The 17,674-nt window shown below is 41.6% G+C and overlaps 1 protein-coding gene across 2 annotated transcripts in view; it reads left to right on the top strand.

Moving 5' to 3' along the window:
• Positions 1–17,674, top strand: part of FAM13A (family with sequence similarity 13 member A) — a 501,662-nt gene that overhangs the window by 79,375 nt on the left and 404,613 nt on the right. For both annotated transcript variants that reach the window (XM_030190686.1, XM_030190687.1), the window contains one exon: positions 748–957. In XM_030190686.1, the coding sequence (XP_030046546.1) occupies positions 748–957 (210 nt within the window). The remainder of the gene's footprint in view (positions 1–747; positions 958–17,674) is intronic.

The raw sequence follows: 17,674 nt of genomic DNA, 5'->3' as shown, positions 1-17,674 counted from the left end.
TTATAGGGCAGATGAGGATTAAAGAGGTGTATATGAGGACAGGGAAGGGCTGGGGAAAAGCTGTTTTAACATTGGTAGTAAATTAATAGAGGCCTGTGGCCTATAAAAGTTTCATTAATTAATTAATAAGGGAATGGGGAATGTTCTGTGTGTGCATAAAATCAGCATGTTGCTTATTGTAAACATGATTGTTTTTCAGTGTTTGTGATAAAACTTACCAATGAAAAATTAGTTATACAGTAACCATCCTTCACTGTGGCTTTACCGTACTGTGGGGTCCATTTACTAAAACCGCGTAGGTGCCTATGTGCGCCGAATGCACACCAAATTGGAGTTGCCGCCCGGTTACCACGTGGCCCTTGCAGTAATTTCAGTTTTTGTGCGCATCTGAAAAACATTTTTTATTTTCCAGCGCATGTAATGGATGCGCTTAGGTCATTACCGCCCAGATTCTTTACTGCTAGGTCAATGGCTGGCGGTATGGTCTTAGACCCAAAATGGACACGCAGCAATTTTGATTTTGCTGCACGTCCATTTTCAGCAAAAAAAGAGGCCTTTTTTACAGGCGTGTTAAATGGATCGGCGCGCACCCAAACCCATGCCTACACTACCGCAAGCCATTTTTCAGCTCGCTTTTGTAAAAGGACTCCTGTATGATTTATATTTGTGTGTCCATATTGAGTAAACACAAGTGGGTTTGGTCTGTTTTTAATTCAATCCTCAGCTTTTTTTTTTCTCCATTTGCAGGGCTGAGACAGGAAGGTCTGTTCAGGGTGAGCGGCAGTGTGAGGGTGGTGGATCAGCTGCGTCTGAAGTATGAGAATGGAGAAGAAGTGGAGCTGGCCAGGGATGCGGATGTAAATTCAGCAGCGAGCCTCTTAAAACTATTTCTCAGAGAGCTGCCGGATAGTGTGATTACCGCCGCACTGCATCCCAGATTCATACAGCTCTACCAAGGTAAGAATGATGCAGACTTTTTCCATTCCAAATTTCTGCAACAAACATTACCATTTGATCTTGTTGAAAGCTTCCTTGTTTTGTGATTTTATATTATACTAGTAAGAAAGCCCCGTTTCTGATGCAAATGAAACGGGGGCTAGCAATGTTTTCTTCTGTGTGCATGTGGGAGTGTGTGTGTCCCTGCCCTCTGGCCTCTCTCCCCTCCCCCCTCTGAGTCCTTCACTGTTACAGAGCCAGCGATTTGATTTCCTGCTCTGCTGTTTTCCTTCACTGACTGTGTTACAGAGAGGGCGGGGCAGACACTCGTAGGGAAACCGAATATCTCGCCCCCTTCACACTTCCGGCTGGAGGCTTCATAGAACGTTGGTGTTGCTTTTTATATAGAGAGATATATTGTTTCACAATAATTCTATTATTAGGTTTCAATTTCCTGTTTTTAAGTTTCTCATTTATTGTATTTATTTTATTTTTTTATTTTAGTTACATTTGTACCCTGCGCTTTCCCACTCATGGCAGGCTCAGTGCGGCTTACATATACAGGTACTTATTTGTACCTGGGGCAATGGAGGGTTAAGTGACTTAGCCCAGAGTCACAAGGAGCTGTGCCTGAAGTGGGAATCGAACTCAGCTCCTCAGTTCCCCAGGATCAGAGTCCACCACCCTAACCACTAGGCCACTCCTCCACTCCATTCTTGGTTATTTTATTGTTATGCTGTTAACAAAATTATAAGTTTTATGTTAAACTGTACGTACTGTATTCTGCCTTGGGTGAATCTCTTCATAAAGGCAGTTAATAAATCCCAATAAATAAATAATATCTATATCAATTTATCTTATCGCACTTTGTTGTCAGTTTCATGTGTGTGCCAGGGCATTTCCCAGGGGATTTCTGGCCTGAAGCATCAGCAAGGGTAACTTGCGCTTTCATTTTTCTGGTCTAGATAAAATGACCTAGTGTAGGCAGACAGCAGTAATTGTGCAGTCTGTAGAACCATTTCTGGTAGCACCACATGACAGCATACATGCAAAATATCTTATGTTTTACTATCCATTGTTTAATAAATAAATAAATAAAAATGTATCAGAGTGACAGATCTGGTTACATTCCTGAAGGTTGGAAACCAAATAAACCTTCGCTGCTGTGTGCTAGGTTTGCATGCCTAAGTTGTTGGATTGGTGCAAAAGGATGCTTAAACAACCATGTCTTTTACTCTATGCAAGGTTGCGGTTTTCATAAGGTATCAGAGGGCAAAATCAGCTGGGCCATTTTCAAACTTAAAAAAACGTCTATCTCTTTGTTTCAAAAATTGCCATTTCCTAGACGTTTTGTGCTTAGTGCGTCTATCTTTTTGGACCATTTTCAGAAAAAAAGAAGTCCAAGTGAAAAATGCACAAAATCAAGCCATTGGGATGTAGGAGGAGCCAGCATTCTTAGTAGACTGGCCACAGACATCCCAGCCGAGCAGTGTGGCAGCTTAGGGGGCACTGCAGTGGACTTCACATCAAAGGTCCCAGGTACACATCTCACCCTTACCCCCTTATATTGTATGGTGAGCCCTCCAAAACCCACTAAAACCTTACTGTATCCAACTATATACCACTACAATAGCCCTTGTGCCTGCAGGTGTCTTCTATAGGTGTGTACAGTAGGTTTTTGTGGGTTTTGGAGGGCTCACACTTTCCACCACAAGTTAGCATGGATAATTGGCCTGGGTCTAGTAGGCTATTCCAGGGACCTGCTTGCTGCTCTAATAGGACTGGCCATGACATCTGAAGCTGTCATAGAAGCTGGCATATACTGTTTCTTTCACATCTTAGGGGTGGGAAGGGGATCATTCCTTTGTTCCTCCAGTGCTCATCTGGTCATTTAGGCCATGTTTTTGTGACTTAGTCGTTATTAAAACAGGTCTAGACCAAAACATCCAACTTTTAGCCATGGATGTTTTGTTTTGTTCCATTATGGAAGAAAAAAGTCCAAGTGTTAGGAATGGCAGAATCCCACCCTTAACACACCCCTGACATGCTTCCGACACGTCCCCTTGTGATGTGGACGCACTGCAGATGAACAGCATAGAAAAACGTCTAAAAAATGGGTTTTGAAAATAGCGATTTGGATGTTTTTAGGAGAAAAATGTCTACCTGCTGGTTTATTCCACTTTTTGGACATTTTTCTCTTTTAAAAATGAACCCCAAAGTATTTTAACCCTTTTGTATGTCATATTCCTTACTATGGGGGTAATTCTATAACTGTACGCCTGAATGAGGGTGCATACTTTTTTCTTCATAGAGTTGTAGCGTAACTGGGTAGATTCATACATAGTATTTAGGTGTGACCATAGAGCTGATGTAACTGTAGGCATCTGAATGCCAAAGATATGTGCTTTCTTTATAGTATTCTTTAAGCCATGTGCGTTGAGTGCCACCCATGCCCCATCCCGACTCCTCCTGTGTGTACAGTTACCAGTGAAATACATGGTATGTAAGATATGAGTGTACATATTGAATAACACCAATGGATTTTGGCATTTACACAGATAATTCAAATAATTACTGGGTGTTCTCTAAATTCAGTTCCTATTATATGTCAAATATATATAAATCAGGAACCATATTTTAAGCTCAATGCAATAAAATAAAATTATAAAACAAATATCAACATAAATAAATATATGTGAACTTGGGAATATTTGATTTTGTTTTGTGAATGATTGAAAATAAGTTGCACTAGAAAAGTATTGCACTGACCAGGAAGCTACACAAAATACTTCATACACGTCAAGAAACAAGATTAAATCTACAGCTCAAGCTAAGTAACAGCTTCATACTGCATATAATTTTGCAATTTTGTATATTGAAGAAAAACTTTTGAATAATTCCCTTTGTAGGAGGCGGTAGGACATGCTATGATGTCTATGAAGGTGTTATTACATCTCAGCTCCTGAGCCTTTGTATATACACCAAAAAACTGAGCACAAATCACATATATTTATTTATGTTGATATTTGTTTTATAATTTTATTTTATTGCATTGAGCTTAAAATATGGTTCCTGATTTATATATATTTACACAGATATGCCATTATTCTAATTGTTTACGTATGCAATTGTGTAAATGTAAGTGATACTTTATAGATTTAGGGTAAGAGGCCAGTCTAGTAAAGCATGGTAACAAGGGTAATGCACACATTATTTAATGGTTCAGCCCCACTGTAAATAACAAGAACTATGGGGCCCTTGTACTAAGTTGTGTAGGTACAAACGTGCACCTAACACAGCAAAAATGACCTAATGCAGGACATGCTAAAGCGTTCTGCATTAGTTCTGCCATCGGCACGCAGGGTATTTATTTATTTATTTTTTGGAGGGGACGTGTCGGGGGAAGATAATGGGTGCTGATGCACTCATCAGCTAGAACACTGGTGTTACCAGCATGCTAATGGTAATTTTAAATTACCGCAGGCTAATGTTAACAAAAAAAAGTGATCTACAAAACTGTCCACTCTGCAGACTTCACTTACCTAGGAACCTAATGGTGGAACTCCTTACCACCCAAAATAAGAAATATACAGGAATATACTAGATTCCACAAAATCCTCAAATTGTTCCTATTGAAACAAACCCTCACAAAGAACAACCATAATTTCAAACAACTAATTATTACCTGAATTGGTTATTACTCTATTTTCCATTAACTTTCTCTTTGCTTCATGTACAATTTCTTATTCATAATAGATTTTCATAGCTATCCCAGTATGTTTATGACACTGTTTTGTAAAATTGGATTCTTACAACAAATTACTTTCTTATGCATTATTCTTTATGTATCCTATAGTATTTGCCACATTGAACTCAAACTTGATTGGGATAATGTGGGATATAAATGTCATAAATAAAAATAATATTCGTGCACAACCAGAAATAAAACAACTAGAGAGCCCTTTTTGACTAGAAATGGGCTTAGCGCACAGGAAAGGCCCAAGTAAGGGCGCATTAAGCCCTGTCCTTAGCGCAGCTTAGTAAAAGGGCTCCTATGTCCATTAACGTACGTAAATCTGTGTTAATATTAGCTCAAGTTAATGTGCCTTAGTGAATCAGTCTTGGAGAAGGGCCCTCACGGCAACAAACTGTTGACTCAAATCATGTGGTCTTGATCCCTGAACAGGTTACTAGTGTTGCTGCTGGTCATAGCTTCCTTTCCTCAGGGTCCTTTGAACTCTCCAGCATCCCTAGCCTGCCTGGGGATCCAAATCTAGGTCCTGTGGATGGCATTGCACCGTGCTGCTGCTGGGCAATTAGGTTGTCCTATTCCTTCAGTTTTTCTTTCTGTCAATATATGGTTTTACAGATATGAGTCCACTGCCACTCCTATCTAGAATGCATCACAAATGAAATTGCACCAGATGAATAATATAACTCAGTTTAGAAAGTAAGCGAAGGACCATTTTTTTCATTGGGCTTTTGTTAGAAATCGATATTCCTTATGATCCTTCTCCCCTACTAACAGATTGAGGCAGTGAAAACTGGAATTTCAGTGACATCACCACCAGAACAAGGGGTTGAGCCAGTGGTATGCTGGAACCAGCTTTTCACCAGCTCACAAGAGCCATTTGTTAAGTTTTTAAGAATTTTTGGGAGCCAGTTGTTAAAGTAGGCCCCCGTGGCTACTTTAGCTACTTTAACAACCAGTTCCCAAAATTTCAGCTTGGCCCCCTCCTGAACTCCCTTTTACTTTGCTGGCTGGGATGCCAAGCTCTGCCAGCCAAATAAATAGACTGCTGCAGCTCCCCACTGCTTGTTTCTGTTTCTGAACAGCATGCTGGGACAGTGCCAGGAAAAAGCAGCGGGGAGCGGCAGCAGTCCATTTATTTGGCTGGTGGGGCTCGGCATCCCTGCCAGCAAAGGTATGTCTAGTGCACCAGCACGGGCCCCATTCCACCCCGGACACTTACCACCAAACAACAGGGCTGGCTACACCTGTAGAGAGAGCCCATTGGTTTTTTTTTCTGTTTATAGCTTTTATTAAAGAGTGCAGCAAATCGCAACAGTAAATAACCAGTTTGGGCACAACATCAACCACAAACACAACAAAAAAACAAATATTTCAACACATATCTCCCTACTAGAAAGCTATACAGATAGTCTTTAAACCCCCCTCCACAACTGACTCCCACCCTTCATACTCTGCTGTCTCTATAAGACAAGAAGAGAAGAGTCCGAGCAGGCAGACCATTTCACGTATGGGTCCCAAACTTTATGGTACGATAAGCGACCAGTTCACAAGGCTGTTAACTTAGACATCAGTGCTGTCTGTTTCCAAGCCGCCGCAAGCACCAGCTTGCTGGCTACAAACACAAAAGTAATTAAATGATGCACTTGAGTCTTTACCCCTATCGGCTTAACATGCAGGAGACAGTAGTCCATCTTCATAGGGTATGTAAGCTTAGTGAGGCTGTAAACAAACTTCAGAATATTAGACCAATACTTCTGGACACAGGGACAAGCCCACCATATATGGTACATATCACCCTCTATACCACATTGACGCCAGCATAAAGCTGGCTCCAAATGAAACATTTTATGCAACCACTTAGGAGTATAGTACCAAGTATACAAGATCTTGTACCCATTTTCCATTAAAGCACTAGAAATAGATACTTCAAGCAATGATCTAAAGATCCGCTCCCACTTTGAGAATTCATAAGACACACCCAAAGCCCGCTCCCATTTCAACAAATAATACATGTTTACTGTGTGAGAGGAGAGCCCTTGTATAATCTGGAGATTCCCCCTCTTCCCCCTCCACTCATCATCGCCCTTTCCAAATTTGTTTCTGCTAAACTCAAATCCCCTCTATCTTTTCTAAAGATAAAATCCCGCACTTGGTGATATTGAAATGTCTGAGAGATAGGGATCCCATATTCCTCACGAATATCCTCAAACGAAACAGTCTCCCTCTTCCCAAATCTGCCCCAATTCACATAAACCCAATTTTTCACATAAACCGTACCCAGAGGCCACACCTCCCAGGGCAAACTGGGGGGCAAATCGAATAAACATATGCAGATAATATCTGCGACCCAGGAAAAACTTCCTCCTAATATCCCTCCAAATTGACAGGGGTCTCTGGAGCAGTGGTAGCGTCTCTTTAGCCAGCATCCCTAAAAGTTTGTCGGGCAACCAAGGGACTGCTGCCAGTGGGAACTGGTCCAACCATGTCTGCTTGATGGATTTCCACAATTTACCTGTCCCCTGCATCCATTCTGCCAAAATGCGGAGATGAGCTGCCTGATAATAAGCCAAAAAAGAGGAAACACCCATCCCTCCAAACGCTCGCAATTGATTCATCACCTCCCTTCTCACTCAGGGTGGTCTCCATTTCCAAATAAATGAAAAGACTCTATGTCTCAAGCCTCAAAAAAACTTTTCAGGTAAGAGAATGGGAATCGCCATTAACAAATAAAGCAACTTAGGGAGCAGAATCATCAATTGCTTCAATCCGGCCCAGCCATGAAATTGTCAAGCCCTCCCAGCGCTCAAGTTCCAGAAAGAGCTCCCTGAGCTTTCCTGGAAAATTTGCCTCATATAAATCCTTAAACCTTTTTGTCAAAGTTACCCCAAGGTACCGGATACCTCTAGACGCCCAGCTAAAAGGAAAACTAATCTTTAGCTACTTGGTCCTCAGGGATAGTCATATTCAAAGCTTCTGACTTATCCATGTTAATTTTAAAGCCTGAAACCTGACCATATGCATATAAAACCGAGGTTAATACTGGAAAGGAAGCACCCGGGTCAGCAAGAGTCAACAATATATCATCGGCAAACAATAGGATTCGAGTCTCAAGCCCCCCCCCCCCTCTTATTCCTTGAATCTCTGGATGCATATGGGTGTAGCCTGTCAAAGGTTCAACCACCAACGCAAAAAGAAGAGGGGATAGGGTGCAACCCTGTCTCGTACCCAGAGACAGAGAAAACGAAGGAGACCTCTGGCAGTTAACCCGAACTGAAGCACAAAGAGCCGTATAGATAAGATGGAGCCAGTGGAGGAAGGAACCTGCTATTCCAGCTCTCTCTAGAACCGCAAACATAAACGGCCAATGTACCCAATCAAACGCCGTCTCTGCGTCAAGCGATAGTAAACATAAAGGTACCTTTGCAGATTCAGCGTACTATAGGAGGTGTAGGGCGCATCGTATATTATCAAATGTTTGACGACCATGAACGAAACCCACCTGATCTTCATGAATCAACAAGGAGAGGTAGTGCTGTAAACACATAGCCAATATTTTGGTGAAAATCTTATAATCTACCTCCGAGAGAGAGATTGGGTGATAAGAACCACATAACTGAGGGTCCTTACCCGGCTTGGGTATAACTGCAATGGTCACCAAATTCCACGTCTCTGGAAGGTTCTGGCTCTTACTAAAGAAATTAAAGACCTGCAAGAGCAATGGGGCCAGCAGCTTGCTAAATATCTTATAAAACCTATTAGTAAAGCCATTCGGCCCCGGTGCCTTCGCAAGAGACAGGGCTTGAATTGCTTGAAGAACCTCATCTAATTCAATGGGCCTAGACAGTTGTTGCTGAGCCCCAGGAGTAAGCCTGGGTTGGTGAATTTGTTCTAGGAAGGCAGATATATCCCTTTCTGAAGGGGCGATATCTGGAGTATAGAGCCTCTCATAAAACTGCTGAAATAGCCTCTGTATATGCAATGGGTCCGAAGTTATCACCCCGTTTTCATCTTTCAGACTGACAATATGATTGCATGTAGTCTGCTACCTAAGTTTGTGAGCTAAATGTTTGCTAGCCTTATTGCCAAACTCAAAATGAGTCTGCCGAACCGCTGAAGTTGCTCTGAAAGATCCTCTAATTGTAGTTCATGTAATTCCTGACGGAGCCTATGTGCTTGATCTGTCAACTGGGCCGAATGTTGGGGCGGCTGTCGACTTAAGCATCTCTCTACCTCCAATAGTCTTCTACACAATGAATCTTCTGCCTGACCACGCTGCCTTCGAACATGGGCCTTCAGTACAATAAGTTGACCACGCATTACCGCATTCAACCCATCCCACAGAATGCTTGAAGAAACCTCCACATTATCATTAAATTGAATATACTCTTTAATTTGCCTTTCGATCTGAAATACGTAGGACATATCCAATAATAAAGAATCATCTAGTCGTCATTCCGGATGGGTTTTAGGGGGATCCGAAATATGAAGCTGTAATATCACTGGGCTGTGATACGACCAAGTGCGTGACTCAGTCTTAAGATCTAAAATCCTATGGGAGTACACCACCTCACCCAGCCACAGATCTATTCATGAAAAAGAATTGTGCACAGATGAAAAATAAGTAAATTCCTGGAGAGTAGAGTTAGCTTGACGCCAAAGATCTATCACGTGCCATCGCACGAGAAATGCACGAAACATCTCGTGATCCCGCTGTGCATACTGAATTGCCATGGTAGAAATATTTAATCCAGGGTCCATCGTTAAATTTTATTCTCCTCCCAATAGTAGTGATCCTACCTTATGTTTTAGTAATATTTGATCTAATTGCTGGAAGAAAATATCATGCTCAGCATTAGGTCCATAAACATTTAATAAAGTATATAACGCCCCCCACTATCCTGGACTACTTTCTCAATCTTCCACGGTCGGGAGCCAGAAAACACCACCAATACCCCTTTAGTCTTTGTACCATCTCGATTGGAAGCAAAATATTGTAGGGGAAATTTACGATGCTTGCATAAGAGCTCGTTAACTGGTTTCAGATGTGTCTCCTGAATCAGGGCAATATCAACCTTTAACCGGATCAGCTCTCGAAACAGAAGCTGACGTTTCATAGGAAATACTACTACTACTTAACATTTCTAGAGCGCTACTAGGGTTACGCAGCGCTGTACAATTTAACAAAGAGAGACAGTCCCTGCTCAAAGAGCTTACAATCTGACATTCAGGAGCACTAAGGTTATATCAGACATCAGAGGTCAAGTTTTTGAATACCAAACCCCACATGCAGTCTCCCTCCTGAACCCAACTCAGTCCCCTCCTCTCAAGCCATAACCACCTAGAAAAAGCCCATTGTTAAAAATTTACCAGCACACCACTTGGTGGTGCATCTCTGGAACATGCCAGTATTTCTCTGCCTCCAGCAGGTGGTGCAGATTGACTGACTGGTTCAGCAAAGGCCCTTTATTTGGAGGGGGTCTACTATTTGTGTAGCCCTGTAGTGAGGAGGAGGAAGGGGAGCTCTCGAGGATTGGTCTATGGACCTTTCCCTTGACTGAGTGGGATAATTCCTCCCCTTTCAGTCCCCAAGCCTTGATTTGCAGGCGTTTGCTTGGTGAGGGAGACTGTTGGATAGGCCTCAAGTCACATTCTCCAGGGCTTGGTTGGCTGAAGAGGTGGCTAGTAGTGGTCCCAGGGGGCTGCCTCCAGCAAGGGTGAGTATCAGTGTTCTGTGATTCCATGCCTCCCCTCCCCTGCACTGCAGCTGCCCTCTCCCATCTCTCCAAGTGGAGGAGGGTTTGTTAAAAAAGAGAAAAAGACATTTAAGGGAGCAACACAGAGGCAGCATAGATCTTGTAATGAAAAAAATCAAACAGTATCTTCCATAGTATCCTACAGATCAATCCAGAGACTTGTGGGTTATGCTCATCCACCAGCATGTGGAGATAGAGAGAACGTCAGAGGTCTGCTATATAGGGTCCTGTGCATCAGTTGCTGTGTTTTCTGTTAAAAAAAAAAAAAAAAGAAGAAAAGAAACATAGGGGACAAGGAAGATTTTGTGGATCAGCAGCGACGTCTTTGGAGAAGTTAGTTCCTTTCAAGAGGCAGGAGGTTGCTAATGTCCGGGAACCTTTTGGCACTGCTTTGGTATCGACAATACTGAAAGGAAGGCTGCTGCACAGGACCCTATATGGCAGATCTTTGACATTCTCTCTATCTCCACCTGCTGGTAGATGGTCATAACCCACAAGTCTATGGATTGATCTGTCAGAACTAATGGGAAAAGAATAACAGGAAAGAGCTAATTTTTCCTTGCCGTTCAGATTCAAGAGGGAGCTGCACAGAGGCAGTGTGAAGAATTGGGCTATAAAGTAAAACCTAGTCAAGCAAAATCAATGAGAGAATCTTTTATTCAGTACTGCATAATAAATAAATCGCCAAGGTAATGAAGGCAGGCAGACCATGAAAGAGTAACCCATCAAGTCTTGAGTTCCTTGATGGACAGCGGAAGTGGTACAATTTATATAGGTGAGGCAGACAAAAGAGAGGGAATCGAAGCACAGCAGACCAAACAAACTGGTGAAAAAAGCACAAAGGGCCTCCAAGAACAAGTTGGTGTCAAAATGTGGCTTTATAGAAAGATCTGACACGGTCCATGTTTCATCAACCTTGCTGTGTCACGGGTCTGATCAAAAGGCAATAAATATTACATAAATCAATTATACAATATAAAAAAGGTTACACAGTATGAAAAAAGATAAAATCATAGATAAAGACATTGAAATTATAGCATTAATGTTAAATGTATAAAACATACACAATGTCAACAGAAACTAAAAAACAGCCAGTAAATTGCCTTAACATCAATATTATTTATTAATGCATGCATGCATTATTATATCCCACTGTTATCCAAAAACAAGTTTTGTTTCAAAGTGGCTTACAAATTTACAGTTAGTTGAAAATTACAATGGTGATTTACGTTTAGGATGTAAAGAGGTCATTGATAGTTTATATGGTTATCTATAGAATTTTGTGAAGAGGTAGGTTTTCAGTACTTTTCTGAACTGAAGGTAGTTAATGATACTTTTTGCAGCGTTTGGTATTGCGTTCCACCATTTGGAACCCAGGTAACTAAACCCTGCTGTGTAGATGGTTTTGTAAGTTATGTTTCTGCAGTTGGATAGGTGAAGAAGTAGGTAACTTCTAGTTTCTGGGCTTGCATTTCTTGAAGATAGTTCAATCATATCTTGCATGTATTATTCAGGTGCTATTCGAAATAGTATGTTTAATATGAGGGTGCTAGCTTTGAGAGTAGTCTTGCCTTGATTGGCAGCCAGTGTAGTGTTCCAAGTAGTGGAATAGCTCTTTTCGTATTTTGATTTTTTTGAATAGCAGTGTGTTTTCCTTGCATTCTACATATGCTGCATTGCACTAGTCTAATTGTGATAGTATCGTCGATTGTACCATTATCCGGAATGATTGGGAAAATTATCTCTTATCCTTCTCAGTTTCCATAGTGTTCTGATGCATTTTGATGTTATTGCTGATATTTGACTGTCAGTAATAGATGTTTGTCTAGACTAACTCCCAATATTTTTAGTTGTGTTTTGATTTGGTATGTTTGGTGGTTGTTTGTGAAATTTTGGTGAGATGTGGGATTGTATGGGCTGGGAATTTGGTTTTGTTTCTGTTTAGTTTGAGTTTGAAAGTTGTTTCCCAGTTTTCCATAAGGTCCAGGCCTTTTTTTTTTACTTTGTCTAGTATTTATGTGATACTGTTGTTAAATGTTATGTAGATGGTGACAAGAGGCCACCTGGGAGTCTGGATCAATATCCTTGAAGTTCTTATCCAAGGGATGAGTTGTGCCAGGGAGGACTGAGGGAGGGAAAAACAGAAAGAAATTAGAGGTCAAATCAGGGAACTGGAGGTGGGATGGGGGGGAGGTTGTTTGGCAAGAATAAGATCTAAGATGTGAATTGCTAAATGTGTCAGAAATGGAACATAGTGTGACAGATTAAGATCAGAAAGTAGATGAAAGAAATATTTGTCCTGAAATCTGACAGGGTTATCCATGTGAAAAAATCCCCAAGGATTAGAATTCTGGGATATTGCACTGTCACTTTTGATAAGGTCAACAAAAGTAAGTCCCAGAAAACAGGGTCAAGGGAGGATGGAGAGAAAAAAAAGGTGAGTAGGGACAGGGATCCGAATCAAAGAAGCAACGCGTTTGGGTAAGTGATAGAATCAAAGTGAAGTTCCATAATCTGGAGCGCGTCATGGTTCTGGTTTATTAGATTTGATATAGCATCATGGCAATCAGATCATGGCAGTTAACAATAGTCCAAAAGGGAATATAAAAAGAAAGGAACTGCAAAATTCGATAGGAAAGAGGTTAGTCATTCCAGCAAGCACACACAGATAAGGACTGTCATGGCTACACATCCATCCCTTCTTGTAAAACAATCTAAAGTTAGATGGAAAACTGAGGACGTAACTACAAGGAAAAAAGAGAGGGTCCAAAGTACACCAGTCAAATAAAGTAGAACAAATGGACCTCTAGGAACAGGACAGTGGGAAATTCTTTATTTGAAAGACCCGATATGGTCCATGTTTCAGTTACCAAGCGCCTGCATCAGGGGTCACGACAATAAGCAGAATCCTTTACGAGGGAATATAGAAATCTGCCACTAAACAGGGCACAACAATACAATCCCACTTCTGATAAAAAAGTAAAACATTCATATAATCAGAGTAATTCTGTTAGTTCTGTGGTTGCAAAAACTGCCGTCAGAAAAAACTACCAAATTAGAAAGTGAGGACTTAGCTAGTCAACTAAAGAGATAGGTGTTTAAATTGAGTAAACAGAGGGAACAACTGCAGGCATGAGGGAGGTGGGTAGAAACAGGGAATAAGGACTTGTGGTCTAATAAAACTAGAAACGTGTGTAGGAGGGGATGGACAATACCCCCAGAACATGGGGATAGGCTGGGAGTAGCCAGGATTGAGAGAAAAAGAGATAATCAAAGTGACGTACTTCGAAATAGGGCATGGGTTGAAGTGTGAGGTACAGTAAAAAGGCTATAGTACCACAAAGGAGTTGCACCAAAGAAACTCGCTCAAAGAGCATGACCTGCTTCTTTGGCTCACTCCTGTGGTGCATACCACTGCAGCACGAATGCCATAGTAGGTGCAGTTAAATAGAGGTTTGGTGATATCACCTGGGCATGAGAACAGTAGGTCAATGAGTGTATGACATGGCGCCCAGATCAGGACAGCATCTGCAGAGGGAGAGAAACAGTAAAGCAACAGAGGTCAGTAACAGCACAGAAAAACACTAAAAAGCAAGGAAGCAATCAAACACCGCAGTAGAAACAGTTAAATAGAAGGCTGGTGACATCACCTTGGTGCATCCAAGTAGGTGGGTCATTTGGGTAGAGTTGACAAACATATGGCAAAGAGTACAGGTCGGGTCGGGACAGCAACTTGGCATGTCATTAGGGGGGACTAGGAGGGCTGGGATGATGGAGATGGACAGCTGCTGGTTGATTCAGTTAAAAAAAAATGAGAGGGAAGTTGAGGACTGAATGGTAAAAAGGAAGAGTGAAATCTGAGTGGATAGAGAAGCAGAAAATTAAATAGAAGAAACTTGAAAGAGAAAGATCAGTGTCCGAGATGGAGATATAGGAGGAGGGAAAAGAAATGGCAAATGGATAGGAGACTTTGGGAACAGAGTGAAGAGAAGACCAACAGAGGAATGCAAAGATCAGAAAACTAAGAAAATAAAATTGCTAGACAACAAAGTTGGAACAAATAATTTTAATTTCCTATCAGTTTTTGGAATTTACATCTACTGTCTCTGGAAGTCTTATCTGCCATACCATTGATTGTAACCAGCAAATTTTCCTGGCATCTATTTCTACAGTTTACAAGGAAGAGATTTAACTGAATGAGATCGTTCCATGGTGCGACTGCACCTCGAATATTGTGTTCACTTCTGGTCGCCACATCTCAAAAAAGATATAGTGGAATTAGAAAAGGTACAGAGAAGGGCGATGAAAATGATAAAGGGGGATGGGACGACTTCCCTATGAGGAAAGGCTAAAGTGGCTAGGGCTCTTCAGCTTGGAGAAAAGGCAGCTGAGGGGAGATATGATAGAGGTCTATAAAATAATGAGTGGAGTGGAATGGGTAGACGTGAAGCGTCTGTTTACACTTTCCAAAAATACTAGGACACGGGGGGCATGCGATGAAGCTACAATGTAGTAAATTTAAAACAAATCAGAGAATCTTTTTCTTCACTCATCGTGTAATTAAACTCTGGAATTCATTTCCAGAGAATGTGGTAAAGGCATTTAGCTTAGCGGAGTTTTAAAAAGGTTTGGACACCTTCCTAAAGAAAAAGTCCATAGACCATTATTAAATGGACTTGGGGAAAATCCACTATTTCTGGGATAAGCAGTATAGAATGTTTTGTACTTTTTTGGGATCTTACCAAGTATTTGTGACCTGGATTGGCTGGGCTTGATGGACCTTTGGTCTTTTCCAGTATGGCAATACTTATGTATGTTCATATCTGCACATATGAATGGGTTAAAGTCCATTAATTCCAGTTTTTTGCCAAGTGGTGTCAATATTACATTGAACAGTATAGATATTGGAGATCCCTATGGTACCTCACATTCTGGGATCCAAGAAGCTGATACCTGGTTACACATCGTTACAATGTAGGATCTGGTCCTTAGGAAGCCATTGAACCATGCTGCCACTGCACCGCTGATTCCCATGTTGTCGAGTAGGGCCATTAGTGTTGTGTGGTCTACTAGGTTAGACGCACTTGACATATCGAATTGTAGTAGTGGTCTGAAACCTGATTGGGAGTTATGAAGGATTGAAAATTGTGTCAGGTATTCCATTAGTTGCTGTGCTACCAGACTCCCCATTGTTTTGGTCAGTAGTGGTATTGAAGCCACTGGTCTGTAGTTTGTGATGTCGCTGATCTTGCCAGGTGTGTTTTGGGGGATTGAGGTGAGTATGATGTCGCCTTTGTCTGTTAGGAATTGTCCTTTTGAAAACATGTATGTGATGTGTTTGGTGAAGCATTTGATGAACCAGTCCAGTGAGTCTTTTATCATATAGTTAGGGCAATTATCTAGCAGACAGTATGTGTGTGCGTATTTTGTCAGTAATGTCTTTACAGAGTTTAGTTTGGGTGATTTGAAGGAATACCAGATTCTGTCTGCTGTGGTGTGGACGTCATTGATTTCACATTCTTGTAAAAAGTTTGTGATGGATGTTTGCGATTTCTTGAGGTTTGACCTTGTCTTTGCCAGTTTGTATTCAAAATATTGTGTGAGCTCATCTGCAGTAGTGTTTCAGTTGATGTCAGTACATCTTGGATTTTCAGTAGGTTGTTCATGAGTTTTAATATTTTTTTTCGTGTTGATCTGTTCTGTGTTGGCATATGTGCTGTAATATTCTGCTTTAGCTTTCTTTATGTTGTGTGTGTATGTTCTTATAGCTTTTCTCCATGTGATTTTGTTTGTCTATTTTGTTTTTGGCCCGTGTTCTTTCAAGTTTCCTACATAGTTTTTTCATGCGTAGTAGTAGCCTGTCAATAAACCAGGGGCATGGTTGTTTTTTATTTCTTGTTTTAGTTTTGAGAGGTTCTATTTTGTTTAGTGTGTTTTTGCTTGCTTTATCCAAGTTTCTCATGAAGTGGATGTCCTTTGGTGATATGTTACGTTCATTCATCGCTATTGTCCAGAAGGTCTGGTTGTCTACCTTCCCTCTGGTTCTGAATATGAGTGGTGTACACCCTTCCAACCTCCTCTTCTACTACTGCATCCCTAGATTTTTGACTTACCTCTGTGTCTTCTTGGCTGCAAGAAAACATGCTGTTCCTTAACATCTCCAAATGCAAGGCTATTCACTTCCCCAACCCTGGATGTCCTCCCTCCCCCGCCTTAATTTCTGGTCAGTTAATTCCATTTTGTGAGTCTGTAAAAATTCTGGAGGTTATTTTTGATCCATTACTTTCTTTAAGCTACAAATTGACTCTGTCATACAGTGTTCTTTTTTTTTATTGCTCTGTCAAGCCTTATCTTCCCACCTCTCTAATTCACACTGTTATCCTGGATCTAGTAATTTTCTTGTTGGACTATTGCAACTCTCTGTATGCAGGCCTTTCACTTTCTTCTCTCATATGCCTACAAGTACAACTTGTTCAGTCAGCGGCTGTCAAACTTCTTCACAACTTCCCTCACTTTGACCATGTCATGCTTCTCTTAAGGGAAAGGGAAATGGGACTTGATATACTGCCTTTGAGGTTTTTGCAAGTACATTCAAAGCGGTTTACATATATTCAGGTACTTATTTTGTACCAGGGGCAATGGAGGGTTAAGTGACTTGCCCAGAGTCACAAGGAGCTGCAGTGGGAATCGAAATCAGTTCCCCAGGATCAAAGTCCACTGCACTAACCACTAGGCTACTGGGTACCTGTCTCTGCCAGAATTAAGAGTGACCCACTGAGCAAAAAAATGGCAAAAGTGATGTAATGTAATGTCAGCAGAACATATTACAGAAAGGCTCAAGTATGGAATAAATATATAATAAAGAAATAAGCTACATCAATTTAACGTCAAAATAAAAACAAATGTAATTATTAAATATTATATACAAATTAAAAGGTGAAACCTATTCAGTGGCGTTCCTGGGGGGGGCGGTAGGTGCGGTCCGCCCCGGGTGCACGCCGCTGGGGGGGTGCCACGCGCGCCTGTCCTCCGTTGTTCCATGCTTCTTCTCTGCCCCGGAACAGGAAGTAACCTGTTCCGAGGCAGAGAAGAAGCATGGAACAACGGAGGACAGGCGCGCGCGGCACCCCCCCAGTGGCGTGCACCCGGGGGGGGGTCCTTCGTGGGGGGTGTCCATTCGCCGGGGGGGAGCCGCTGCACCCAGGGGGTGGGGCGGGTGTCAGCCCCCCTA

The sequence above is a fragment of the Microcaecilia unicolor genome, chromosome 2 (genome assembly GCF_901765095.1).
Source record: "Microcaecilia unicolor chromosome 2, aMicUni1.1, whole genome shotgun sequence".
In the NCBI taxonomy this organism is placed as follows: Eukaryota; Metazoa; Chordata; class Amphibia; order Gymnophiona; family Siphonopidae; genus Microcaecilia; species Microcaecilia unicolor.
The sequence above is the reverse complement of the archived record's forward strand: the minus strand, read 5'-3'. Positions and strand labels throughout refer to the sequence as shown.